The sequence below is a fragment of the Tupaia chinensis genome, unplaced genomic scaffold, assembly GCF_000334495.1.
Source record: "Tupaia chinensis unplaced genomic scaffold, TupChi_1.0 Scaffold000119_2, whole genome shotgun sequence".
Taxonomy (NCBI): Eukaryota; Metazoa; Chordata; class Mammalia; order Scandentia; family Tupaiidae; genus Tupaia; species Tupaia belangeri.
Genome location: NW_006159586.1, coordinates 1,681,727 through 1,695,964, shown reverse-complemented (window position 1 = coordinate 1,695,964; position 14,238 = coordinate 1,681,727). Strand labels below are relative to the sequence as shown.

At 37.6% G+C, this 14,238-nt stretch overlaps 1 protein-coding gene and 1 long non-coding RNA gene across 4 annotated transcripts in view; one reads left to right on the top strand and one right to left on the bottom strand.

Moving 5' to 3' along the window:
- SMAD2 (SMAD family member 2) overlaps positions 1–14,238 on the top strand; it is a 105,011-nt gene that overhangs the window by 77,217 nt on the left and 13,556 nt on the right. For 2 of the 3 annotated variants that reach the window (XM_006144438.3, XM_006144437.3), the window contains 2 exons: positions 9,841–9,894; positions 11,372–11,584. In XM_006144438.3, coding sequence (XP_006144500.1) covers positions 9,841–9,894; positions 11,372–11,584 — 267 coding nt within the window. The remainder of the gene's footprint in view (positions 1–9,840; positions 9,895–11,371; positions 11,585–14,238) is intronic. The other variant, XM_014586242.2, reaches the window with a different exon arrangement.
- Positions 3,785–14,238, bottom strand: part of LOC102500247 (uncharacterized) — a 91,381-nt gene continuing 80,927 nt past the window's right edge. The window contains exons 7-8 of the long non-coding RNA XR_001370086.2: positions 7,041–7,176; positions 3,785–4,552 (exon numbers count right to left, since the gene is read on the bottom strand). This is a non-coding gene — a long non-coding RNA (uncharacterized LOC102500247). The remainder of the gene's footprint in view (positions 4,553–7,040; positions 7,177–14,238) is intronic.

Below are 14,238 nucleotides of genomic sequence, written 5' to 3'. Positions count from 1 at the left end.
AGAGTTAACAATTAGAAAACAGGATGGAAAAATGGAGGAAAAAAATTTGCAACATGACCACACCCCAATGAAGGGTGCTTTCTTTCTCTCTCTTTCTCTCTCTCTCTGGTAAGCACATATACCCTTGGCAATGTTAAAAAAAAAAAAAAAAGTTCATAGACATACTGATTTAAATCACAAGTTCATTTTGGTGTAAAATTTTTTTGAAATCCATGCATTGGTTTTTCATAATATGCGTTTTTCCATGAGCTTTCAAAGGCTTCCTTGTATACTTTTACCCCTTTATTCTTTATGTGGTGAATTCCACATTAATAGTTTCACTAAATAATTTCCTAATGACAAACCAACCTTGACCTTATGTAGTTATGATGAATTAACCTTGGAAATATTTGTGGGGTTGATTGCTAATTTTTAGAGAATTTTTACATATGTATTTATGATAGATTAGTTTGTTGTAGTGTTATTTTTTCTATATTGTGCTTATTAGTTTCATTTTAAAATATGTTAGAAAGGATTTTCTACTCTGTTCTGAGTTTATATAAGTTTAATTCTTACTTACATATTTGATAGATTTTACCAGAGAAAATATCTCTTAAGAGAAGGATTTTTTAAATTGAGGATTATTTAGATCTTCAACTTTTTGTGTTTGGTAACTTGTATTTTGTAAGAAATGTGTTGATTTCATCTTAAGTTGTAGAATTTATTGCTATGAAGTTATTTCTAATGTTTGTTTCTCCCTTAATGTCTGTCAGATCTGTGTGTTAAATGTCCCATGTATGTAAGATCTATATCTAGCGTTTATGTTAGGATTTATAATATTGAGAATTTGCCTTTTCTTTCTTTTTTTTTCTTGGTAAGTCTTACAAGAGATTTATCAGTTAACAGTTCCAAATAACCAATTTTTATCTTAATTTTTTATTGTCTTTCTCTTATGAGAGGTCTTCACAAAGTTCATGGAAAATAAGTAGTAGGAAGAAACTACGTGGATTTAGTTTTAATCCTATTTTTTTCATTTTATTTCCTTCTATTAATTTGCTATTGTTCTTCATTACTTTCTTTTGTTAACTTTGATTTAATTTACTCCTCTTTCTTGCTTCCTGTATATATTTAAATCATTCTTAATGTAAGCGTTTAAAACTTTAAATTTTTCTCTAGCCCTTATTTTAGCTCCATTTTCATACTTTTTAATTATCATTTAATTATTTTCTAATTTCTGTTCTTTGATTTATGAGTTATTTAGGTCTTGGTTATTTTTGTTTGTTTTAGAGGCTTTTATTATGTTTTGTTTTTGTTTTTTCAAGAAGCTTGGTTATTTTCTACATACTTTATTGATTTCTAATCTAATTCCATTGTGGTCCAAAATATACTATGTATAACTTTCAGTCCTTTGAAACTCATTTTATGTTGCAATGTGACTTATCTGAATGAGAATTTTGTGTAGTTGGAAAGAATGTGTATTCTGCAGTTACAATACTCTTGGAATGTCATTTAGGTCAGAGAGGTTGATGGTGTTTAAATCTTAATATTTTCTGATTTTTTATATATTCTGTCAGTCATGGAGAGGGGTAAGATCTCCAACTCTGACTTCGAATTTGTCTGTTTCTGCCTTTAGGCCTGTTGAGTTTTCCAGACATTTGCACCCTACACACACACAGAGACAGCGAGACAGAGAGAGAGACAGAGAGGAGGAAGGAGAACCCCGTAATGGTGCATAGTCCTGCCAAACCCTTTTCCCTCCATTTCTTCATCCCATCAGGATTTCGGGCGCGCGTGCACACACACACACACACACACACACACACACACACACACCTGGCTTAACTGCTGCAGTATTGAAGCCAACTTATTGCCTTGTGTATTTTTAATGTCTGTTATTAGAGGGTATACACTAGAACATTAGAAATAAAATATCTTCCTGACGAATTGACCCTAATGATAAAATGTCTCATAATAACATCACCATTTATTCTTCCTTGTCTCAGTATCTTTTTCATCTGCTTACTTTCAGTCTATCTGCATCTTTTATTTAAGGTATGTTTCTTGTGGCTAGCATTTGCATTTTATTAAGATTTGTCTTTTGGAAAATTTAATTAGTTTATATTTAAAGTAATTATTGCTATCATTGCATTTAGGATATCATTTTGCTATTTCTTTCCTAATTGTCCTGGCTTTTGTTCCTCCGTTTTTTGTTTCCCTGTCTTTTGGACTAACTAATATCTATTTTATTGTTTTTACTCTGTCTTTTTTAGTATTAGCTGTGTTATTTACCCAGTCAGCATTCTAGTGATCACATTGTACTTACCACCTTTTACCTGAAAGTTTAAGTTACATTTTATAGCATCATGTAAATATAAGAACTTTACAGCACTGTAATTTCATCCACACGTGTTCGTACTATAGTTTTCATGTATTGTGCTAAATAAATATGTATAAACTCCAAAACACAGTCATTTTTTTTACTTTATATTGTTTAAGAAAAAATTTAAAGGAGATAATGTAATGTTTTATATTTATGTACATACTCATCATTTCTGTTCTTTACTCCTGCTCTTCATATCTTTCTTGCAGACATTTTTGTTGTTGTTCCAGTTGTTTTAGCACTGTTTCTTGAAGAGACTTTCTTTGCTCCATCAATTTACCTTGGCTCCTTTGTTGAAAATGAAGTGATAGTTTATATGTAGATCTGACTTTTGGTTTACTGTTAAGCCAATTAAATGAATTCTTCTTTTCAGATAGTCTTCTTTTCAGTTTTTACAGTTTCCATGTTAAAGTCTGATCGTTTTGATGTCTGGGTAATAAATAGATCTGCTTTTGTTAGCTGTTTTATCTCTTGATTATGAGTCAGTTTTGGATACTGGATATTATGTATAAAATAATGTTTTGTTTTTTAATTTCACATTTCTATTGTTATTCTATATCAAGTGAAAGTTAAATAGTATTCTGCAGATAAAATTATAATGTCACATTGTGAACAGCAAATGGATATACATCATAACAAATTTAAAAGCTGGGAACCAGCAGTTAGCGTAATGGCTATGTCGCTGGACTCCCACATAGTCAACCGTGGTTCGTGTCTCAGACCCGGTGGCTTAGAACTCACGCCGGGCACGTGTGCGTGCGTGCCCAAGATCCCGAGAGGAGAATGGAGGAGAAGAGATTGCGGCGTGACCATCCCCCGCCGGGGGATGATTTCTCGCTTTTTGTCTCTGTGTCTCTCTCTGTCTGGTGAGCGCATGCGCCCTATAGCGAAAACCTCTCAAAAAAAAAAAGAAAAAAAAATTAACAACTCAATTCAGATAAAACAGGAGTTTAAATGTTGCAAATGGTTCAGATTTACCAAAAATTACAAGGGCAACACTATAATAAACCTCTTAGAACATGGCTAGAAATGCACATGTATGATGTCAGATTTTAGTGAATGTTTGCGAATACTATGTTAGATCTCCTCGGACTGGTTGAAATGAGGGCTTTTGACTTACGTTTCATGAAATACATTACGATTGATGATTAGATGGGATTAAGGTGTTGAAGGAGGAACCCATCATGGTTCATAGTTTTCTGGAAGGTTGTGAACACCTTGGTTTTTATTCAGTAAGTTGTTTTTTTAAAGAGTACTTTTTTGGTTTTATTTAAAGTTACAATGTGATTTTTTTTTTTAAGAATTATTTTATTTAACTGATTTATTTATTTATTTAAATTTGACCAGAGAAAGACAGGGAGCAGGGGGGAGTGAGAAAGCAATCCACCAAGTCCAGGATTCAAACCATGGTCGGCCATGTGGGAGTCCAGCACCCTCAACCACCACGTCACCTGCTGGCCCTCAATATGATTTTTAAAAATTGGTTAATGAGCGAAAAACAGCATTGCGTAAGAGAACAGGAGGGATCAGGTGAGAAATAGGCATCTTTGATAGATTTTGATTTAAAAATCCTCTACTGCAGCCTCCCAGTTAGCTAGGACTGCAGATGCATGTCCAGTACATTCTCGTTGGTCTGCGATCTATACCCAGGTTTTCCATGGAGCTCCAGTCTCTCACAGAAGCACACTACCCCCTGTGCCACCATGACTGGGCTATGATTTAGATGTACATCGTGATATGATTTCCCATAGTCAAGCAAATTAACCATCTTCTCACATAATTGCAAACTCTGTGTGTGTGTGTATTATAAGCACCTAAAATCGACTCTGTTTCCAGTATGTGATGTAATTCTGTAATCAGTGCCCATGTTCTCCATTCACTCTCACGCATTCATCTTATATATCTGCTGTTTGTACCTTTGACCTACATCTCTCTCTGCTCCCTTTACTCACCATTTCATTTCTCTGTATTTGCCCTTTTTTCATATTTCATACAGGATATCATGCAATATTTTTCTTTTTGTATTTGCCTCGTTTCACTTAACTTCCTGTCTTCCAGCTTTACCGAGGTTGTCACAAGTGACAGGATCTCATTTTTAAGTTTGTATAACATTCAAATAAAAGCAGCAAGAGGAAAGCAATACCTCACATCCAAGGGAAATTTAATTTGACTGCTAGATTTCTCAGCAGAAACCTGTAGGTCAGGAGAGAATGGAATGATATATAGTCCAAGTTTTGAAGAAAAAAAATCCAACTAAGAAAACTATATCCAACAAAACTGTCCTTAAGAAATGAAGGAAAGGGCCAGCCAGTGTGGCATGGTTGAGGTGGTTGGGTCCCACATGGCTAGCTGCACAGTTCTAGTCCCGGACCCAGCTGCTTGAAAAACACACAAGCTGAGGGAGTTCTTTACCATTGGACCTATCTTTAAAAACATGCAAAAGAGGGGCCAGCAGATAACGTGGTTAAGGTGCTGGACTCCCACATGGCTGACCACAGTTCGAATCCTGGACCTGGCGATTTAAAACTCACACCAGGCACGTTTACATGTATGGCCAAAATCCCAAGAGTAGAAGAGATTGCAGCATGGCCATCTCCCCGGGGGATGATTTCTCACTTTCTTTCCCCTTCTTCCCCCGCACTCTGCAAGTGCATGCATCCTATAGCAAAAATCTCCCAAAAAATACTAAAGAAAGTTCTTTTTTGTTCATTTACCAGATAGTGTATACACTCGCCAGAGTGAAAAAACGCTAACACCAACCCCCTCTCCCCCTCCCAGTAAGGTTGCGGTGCTGTGACCCTCCATTTCTCTGTTAGGATTTTTGGTGCGCGTGTGCGTGTATGCACACACACACACTCCTAGTATGTTTTCAACCACCAGGGCCTGGGTTCAAAAGCATCTAGCCATGAGGGATCTGACTTCCTTAGCCAAAGCCAGCCCAGAAGTTTTTCAGATGGAAACAAAAAGATTTTAATTACTAACACACAAACCTCTGAGAGTATGAAAGTCAAGAAGGTGGATATATCAGACTTAGAATGATCTAGTACTGTATTGGTAGATCTGTAAACCACTTATATCTCTAAACAAAGTTTAAAAGACAAAAATAACTGTAGCAAAAAAAAAATAACTGTAGCTACAGTAATTGGTTGAGATACACACTGTAAAAGATGTAAATTGTACATCAAAACCAAAATACATGTGGAGAGTTGAGTACAGTTTTCAATGCAATCCAAGTTAAGTTGTTATCAGCTTGAATATGAATGCAATCAAAGTTAAGTTGTTATATGTTTGAATAAAGTGTTTTTTAAGAGAGATTTTTAGTTTAGGGAGTGTATGTTTGCCAGAGACAGAGAAAGTAATGGCCACACCAAAGTAACTTCTCCTCCATTGTCCTTGAGAATTTGGGCACGCATGCACATACATGAGTTCCCGTGAGTTCTGAGCCTCCAGGTTTGAGACTCTGACCTGGTCGACCATGTGGGAGTCCAGCACCTTAACACTATGCTATCTTCTGGCCCCACTATAAGGTATTTTATATTAGCCTCAAGATAATTACGAAGCAGAAACATAGAGTAGATACACCAAAGATAGATAAGGATTAAAGTAAATGAAAACCACAATGAAATCTCACTGCATATCTACTAGAATAGCAAAATCCAAAATAATGACATTATCTAATGCTGGTTAGGGGTGGAATAATTCAGAACTGTAACTTGTTATTGGGAACGTGAAGCAGTAACAGCCACTTTTGAGGACAAGTTTGATGATTTCCTACAAAACTTACTCTTTCTTACAAAACTTACTCCCATCATATTTTTCACTGGTCTTGTTCGTTGGTGTTTACTCAAGTGAATTGAAATCTTAGGTCTGCACAAAAACAGGCACACAAATGTTGACAACAGTTTTACTCAAATTGCCAGAACTTGGAAGCAACCACCATGCCTTTAATAGGTGAATAGATAAACAGTGGTATATCCGGGCAATGGAATGTTACTCTTTGTTAAAAAGAAATGTGCTATCAAGCCATGAAAAGTCCCTAGATGCCTATCTTTAATTGAAAGAAGCTGATCTGAAGAGGCTGCATACCATATGATTTCAATTATATGACATTCTAGAAAAGGCAGAACTGTAGAATTAGAAAAAGCTCAGTGATGGCCTGGGTTTACGGGAAGGGAGGGGTAACTAGGTGGGACACAGGGCATTTTTTAGGACAAGGAAACTGTTCTATATGAAACTACAGATAGTGGACACGTGTTGTACTGCGATCCTCTTTCCTCGGTTGCTATCTCCTTAGTGTCCTGGCCCTCCATAGGCACACCAAGGATGTTTTCAAGGCACTTGTGTCACCTCTGTGAATAGGCCCCTTTCGTCACTTCTGATAAGTATTTAATATACGAATAAGCAGTAAAATGATGTCAGTAATCGGACAGTTTCCTCCATTTCTGTTAGTGGCTTTGTTAACTTTATATTTGCATCAGGAAACCAGTGAATTTTAGTTCATTGTTCTAAATATATTTTGACCTTTCTTAGTTGTACCTGTTGTGACTTGCCAATAGAATTTTCAAACTGAGGAACCAAAAAGGAATGTAACTAAACTGTGTAATAGAAGACTGTCCTATCTTCAAAAAGCGACCACCCATTCTTATTTCTGATTGACGTTTGTCTAGGGATGCTCTCTCACCTCGGTTGCCTGCCGTTTTCTGTCTTGGTTATGGTGGTGGGTGGTGGGAGGATCCTGTGAGCTCTTATTCTGCATCCATGCCATTGGGCGCACTTGCAGCTGGGAGCAGTAGGTATGCCCTTATAGGTAACTTTTCCTAGATGCGTAGAAATGATGATCATAAAATAAAATGAATCTTATAGTTCCAATCATCATAAGATTACTCGGTGCCATTTACAACAAATACGTTTTAAAATTTAGTTGTATAGTGCTAGTAGGTGACATGGTGGCTAAAGCGCTGGACTCTCTCATGGTTGCAGTTCACGTTCCAGACCTGGTGGTTTACTTTCTCACTGCCCCCTCCCCCCTCTGGTGAGCATGTGTGCCCTACGTAAACTTTAAAATAAATGAGTAAAGTTGTAGAGCATTGGCTGAAGTAGTCTCAGTGATTTTTTTCTCCTGTTCTCTGGTTCTTCATTCTTTTCCTTACTTGTGTATTTGTCCTGTCTGCCCCTACTGTTCGTATTAGATTTAACCTGTTTACTTAAAACTGGAAAAATCAGATAATTTTCTTCCTTTTTTTTCTTTTCCTAAAGGGTATGTATGCTTACCAGAGAGAGAGAGAGGAGAAAACACCCTCCATGGGGAATGATCACCACAGTCCCTCCTCCTCCTCTCCCTCCTTTTGGGATTGTGGGCACGCTTGCACACATGCCTGGTATGTTTCTCAGGTCAACTAGGTCTAGGACTGAACCACGTAGTTCTCCATGTGGTATATACTGTCTTAACCACCAAGCCATGGAGCCAGCCCCGAAAAGATATAATTTACCAAATTTAATACCAGAAAACAGTTGTCTTTTTGTTTTGTTTCGTTTTTGTTTTTGCTGTAGAAGACACTTGTGCTCGCTGGAGAGAGAGAAAGTGAGAAAGCAATTCCTGAGGGAATAGTCACACTACAATCTTCTCCTCCATTCTCTTGGCATTTTGGATATGCACACACACAACCCATTGTGATTTTCAAGCCACTAGGTCTGGGACTCAAGCCGTGGTTGGCCATGTGGGAATCCAGTACCTTAACCACCACACCACCTTCTAGCCCACACTATTATTAGTAGTATTGATCAGGCCAGTATTGGTTGAGACTGTTAATGCAAAAATCCTAAATAAGTCATTTTATTTTCTATGGCCTCAATGCCAGTGACATGCTTAATAGGAAAATACTAGAAGAATACTATAATGTCAGGAGGTAGACAAGAATATTTCTATCACCACTACTGTTCAAAGTGTGACTTCCCCAAAATGTTTGATAAATTATATCGTGTAAAAGCTTTTTCAAAATGGCATGTTCATGAGAACCAGCAGTTAGCGTAATGGCTATGTCGCTGGACTCCCACGTAGTCAACCATGGTTCGCGTCCCGGACCCGGTGGCTTAAAACTCACGCCAGGTGCGTATGCGTGTGTGCCCAAAATCCCGAGAGGAGAATGGAGGAGAAGGGATTGCAGTGTGACCATCCCCTCTGGGGAGTGATTTCTCGCTTTCTGTCTCTATGTCTCTCTCTGTCTGGCGAGTGCACACGCCCTATAGTGAAACCCTCTCCAAAAAAAAAAAATTGCATGTTCAAAATTAGGATTAAGAGTCATAAAGCAGATAACCAAATTATTTGTAACCCATACTATGAAAGAGTTCATATCCCTAATACTAAAGAGTCGTCTACAAATAAGAAAAGTGATCAGTACAACAGAGAAATAAGCAAAAGAACATAATAGTCTCATAAGAGAAATACAGTGTTAGCAAATATATAACTGTTTAATGTCATTTATATGAGAAATGCAAATTAAAACAGACCTGAGACTCTCTCTTCACTCTTAAGTAGTATTTTATGCTGTGACTGGGATGTAAACCGTTACAACTTCCGTGAATGATACTTAAGCAAAGTATCAAAATGACAAATGTAGGGCCAGTGTGGCAGTTAAGTACTGTGCATTGGGAGCTTGATCTCAATGGCTCACTGCAGTTCGAGTTCTACCCGGCAGCTCGAAAAACATGTCAAGCATGTGTGTGCACATGTGCATATTCCAAATCCTTATGGGATGGAAAAGTGGAGGAAAAAAGGATGGTGGTGGGACCACCCCATGGAGCAGGGATTCTCTGGCTAGCACACATACCCCCTGGCTTTAAGAAAAGAAAAAAGAAAAAAACTAATGATGAAGGCATGAATCTTTTTATCTGGCATTTTCTCTTTTAAGAGTTTATCTTTCAGGTATGATTGGAAGTATGCAGAATACGCAAGATAAGTTATTGCAATCTTGGTTTTTAAAGGAAAAGACCAAAAATAGCCTGAATCAAAATGGGATCATAATGAACCATGATGTGATGTTAAATGGACAGGCAGATAGGCAGGTAAGTAGGACTATAGAGAGGCAGATAAGCAGTAAACATCACACGGAAATCTCTAGTAGGATAAGTAGGGGAGAGATTCAGAACTGTGTTACCATTCATATATGAAAAGGGGAGCATAGAATAAAAAGATGTTTCTTTATGTGGTTCATTAAATATTCCTGGAGAGATGCAAGAAAACTGTTGACTTTAGATGCCTTTGGTAAGGAACTGGGTGGCTAGAAGAAGCCAAGAATGCTTGTTCCTTTTGTGCCTTTTTTTAATATTCAGACTTTCCAAATTAAAATAACACAGTTTTACATTGAATTCTTGGGATTTAAATTATCTGATAATAACCAGATAAAACCAGTTCTGTTATTACTTCATCAGAAGTTCTGGAAATACTTCCACCTCTGTTTTAACATTGAATCCTTTTATTTTAGGATCTCCGGCAGAACTGTCGCCCACTACTCTGTCCCCAGTTAATCATAGCTTGGGTAAGTTGCAGATACATTCCCCACCATTTTTATACTATACCGCCAATTAATAGAAGCCCTCTCTGAAAATTATTCTTCAGATATATAAGAAAGAGATCCCAATAAATAAATAATTATGCAAGTGTTTTAAATTATTACTTTTTAAAATAGATATAGCATGCCTCAGTATTACTTGAAGTCTTTTTTGCTGGCGTATGTGAGTAAGAAATTAATAATCTTTTATTCACTGAAATTACATTCTTTATTCATAGTTTTTATTTCTATTTATGGCTAGAATTTTATGGCTCTGTTCATGATATGTCTTTTAACCCTATTTAATATAAAAGGCATTCGAATATATATATATATATGTATATATACAGTTACATAAAAATAAATATGGTACGGGGAATATATATATATGTGAGAGAATGAATATGTATAGATACACATACACAGTGGTCTTCAAAAGGTTCATGGAAAATGTGCATTTCGAAAACACTGCACAGATTTAAAAATTTTGTGCACCAAAATAAACTTCTACTTTCATTCTATTTTCTCCGTAAAATTTTTGAATTATCCGCATTTCAAAATACTGGATAGTCCTTCATGGAAGTGTTAAAGTGTGTGTGCCATAGTTTACCTTTGACCCTCGTTTTACTTTGCTATGTCACAATTCTTTAGTTTCTACACATTTGGGATTTATTCTATAAAATTGTCAGGTTTTTTTCTTTCATAGTATTCTTTATATATTTTAGCAAAGATAATGGAAGTTAAGTGCATATGATCCTATTCTTCCTGTGAAATAAGTAGTCTTGGCTTCATATTCTTTTTTCCTTTTGTATCTATCTTGTGTTTTATTATTTTCTAGTTCTTGTGTGTGTGTATGTGTGTATATAACCTATATAACACATGTGTGTTATCATGTACACACACACGTGTATACATACACACACACACACACACACACGAGTTACCACTTCTGTGACTAGAATAACTCATTGAGAATCCCATGTTGAAATAGACAACTGTCAAAGATTCATTACATTTTCTGTCCTTTCATTGTGACAGTTTTTCTTCTGTGACTTTTAACTCATTAATTTTTGCTCCAGCATTACTCTACTTTGTCTTACCAAAAATTAGTTGTACTAAGCATTTTAGAAATGCACAAGTTCGGCAGATTGACTTACTTTTCCTATGATTGTTTTCTGTTTGAACAGGAACTAGACTAAAACTGCTGGTAAAATAATCCAACATAAAGTGAATGAGTTGGGGGAAATTTCAGAAATCGAAAATTGGGTATGAGCTGTTGTGCCTGGAGTTTTATATGGAAAGTAATGAAAATCTATAATCATGGAATCAAGACGAGGTTGTGTCTGCTTCCTGAGCTGTTGCCAGTGCAGGCTGTTACAGAGCACGTGTAGAGACTGACATTCAGCCTGTTTTTGATTTGAAGTGTTCACACAGCATTTCTTTCATTTTTGCTTTGTTTTTCCAGATTTGCAGCCAGTTACTTACTCAGAACCTGCATTTTGGTGTTCAATAGCATATTATGAATTAAACCAGAGGGTTGGAGAGACCTTCCATGCATCCCAACCCTCACTCACTGTAGATGGCTTTACAGATCCATCAAATTCAGAGAGGTTCTGCTTAGGTTTACTCTCCAACGTTAACCGGAATGCTACAGTAGAAATGACAAGGAGGCATATAGGTAGGTTTTGTTTTCCTTGTGTGCAAAACAGATTCCATATACCTGTCATGGGGCACACTGCGACACTTCAAGAGCCTGCGTGTAAAACCCACCTTTTCTCATCTCTAAATGGGAGCACGTTGACATTCATGGGCTACATGGCTTTTAGTAGATCAGGAAATTCTTCAATCTGCAAGCTCTTGTCTTTGACTTAACTCTTTATTTGACATACTTGATATGAGAAAGTCAATAAACATGTTAAAATAACTGTAATTTGCCAAGTCTCTATTGTTCATAAAGTTACTGTGTTCAGATTGGGGGGGGTTATACATTTTTCAGATTGTGTGTTTTCTTCAGTTTGTTAATATTTCCCGATTTGTTTCTTTCCTCAGTAAGTTCCTATATTAATAAAATCTGCTCACTATTAATCTGAGAAAAGATATATAATGCAGGAACTACTATTTCATATGCAGTCACTTGTCACGTAACAGTCACTTTGGTCGGTGATGGGTCACATACCTATACATGGTGAACCAGTAGGCTATGCCATAGAGCCTGGGTGTTGGGTGTGTAGCAGACTACACCATCCAGGTGTGTGTAAGTACTGTGATATTCGCACAGTAAAGAGATTGCCTAGCAGTGTCTTTCTCAGAATGTGTCCTAGTCATTAAGCTGTGCATGATTATAGTTGAAAATGGAATCCATACAGTCTTAGAGAGTTAGTCTGGGGACCTGTGGTACCCCCAGAAACCCTTTCCAGCAAGTTTATATGGTCAAAACTATTTTCATAATGGTACTAAGATGCTATTTGCCATTTTTATTCTCACTCAGTCATGAAGATACAGTAGAATATTCTGGAGACTACATGGCATGTGATTTCTCAAGTGATCAAATGTAGAACTGATAAGAAAATCCACCTTTCTCTTCTGTTATGCCAGCTATTAAACAGATTTGTAAAAATGTGAAATAATTGCCACTTTGCTCACTAATTATTTTTACTTTGGAAATATATTTCATATTCATGTTAATATATAATTGATTTGTTATTTTGAGTTTTTAATTGCTAGAGGGAGAAAGCACTGCTTCCCTCTGTGGTGTAGTCACGCCGCAGTCCCTTCTCCATTTCTCCATCCTGTCAGGATTTGGAGCTTAACACACACAATACTTGGCATGTTTTTCAGTCTGCAGGAACTGCGACTCAAACTCCAGTCTATCGTGTGGAATCTGGCTCTCTTAAACACTATGCTTTGGGGCCAGCCCTACCAAAGAGTGATTTTGAGAATGCAAAATGATAGTGCTTAGGTCTGTAACTTGGCTCCATGTGTAAGATTCCTAAGTGTTGTCATAGATGAGGAAGGGCTCTGGATATCCACTCGTACTTTAACCAAAGTAGTTTTTTCTTTGTTTTTATGTGTTGATTGAGATTCTTCATAAAAATTTAACAGGGACGCTAACAGGCGGTGTAGTAGTTAATGCTCTGGACTTCCACATGGCCAGCTGTGGCTCGAGTCCTGGATCCAATGGTTTGAAACTCACAGTGGGCATAAAAGATCCCAGTAGCAGAACAGAGGAGAAGGGATTGTGGTGTAGCCATCCTCTCGGGGAGATGATGATTTCTCACTTTCCTTCTCACGGTCTCTGTCTCTCTCTCTCTGCTTTTCCAGTTAGCACACATACCCTAAGGCAAAAACATCTAAACAAAAATTCTCTTAACAGATTTTTCTCTGTCCTATTCACTTCTCTCTACAAAGTTTTATTATTAATTGCCATGATTATTAGATCACCTTTTAACTTTTGATTTCTAGTTTCGTAAGTGATTTGATTGGAAAATATGGCCTGAATAGGCCAGTATATAACTAATTATTTTACAGTTATTCCATTGCCTTTAACAAATAGGGTACCAGGTCATGCATTTATGTATCAAATCTTGCTTGTTGGCTCTTAAAAAGATTTTATGTAGGTGGTTAGTCACCCCTTGAGACAGAAGAGTCCCACAGCAAGGTCTTGACACCACAGTTCACCCCACCTTCAGCGAGTCCTGGGTCCTGGGCACATCCGTGTCAGTATACAGGATAGTCCCCAGATACAAGCCTGGGACCCTGCCATGTGGGTCTACCTCACAGAGTGCCACATTTACCTCTGTGCCACTGTCGGGCCTATGGCTGTTCTTTACTTATTTTAAGCTTATTTAGTTCTTCAGAGAGGGAGAGAGAACTGCCCAACAGGGTCTCCAGGCGGTGATTTCACTCCCTAGACCTGCCTGGATTGCTAGTTCTGGGCACACACAGGAAAATCCCAGGGTACGAGTGCCACCTTCCTGCATGGGTTAGCCTCGCAGAGTGTTGCGTCTCCTATAGGTTGCTTCATTTGTTTTCTTCTGCCGCATCACAAGTTACCCACACCAAGTGGCCTAACACAGTGCAAATCGATTGTCTCACGGTCTCTGTGAGTCAGTAGGCTGGGCATCAAGTATCTGCCAGGGCTGAAATCAAGATGTCTGCTGGGCTGTATTCACATCTGGAACTCCAGATGCTCTCACAAACTCGCATGATTGTGGCAGAATTCAGTTCCTCGCAGTTGTAGCGCCAAGGTCCTCTTGTCCTTGCTGTTGGCCACAGGCCGCCCTAAGTTTCTGGGTGCCAGTCATGTGGTTGTCATGTGGCCTCTTCCATCTT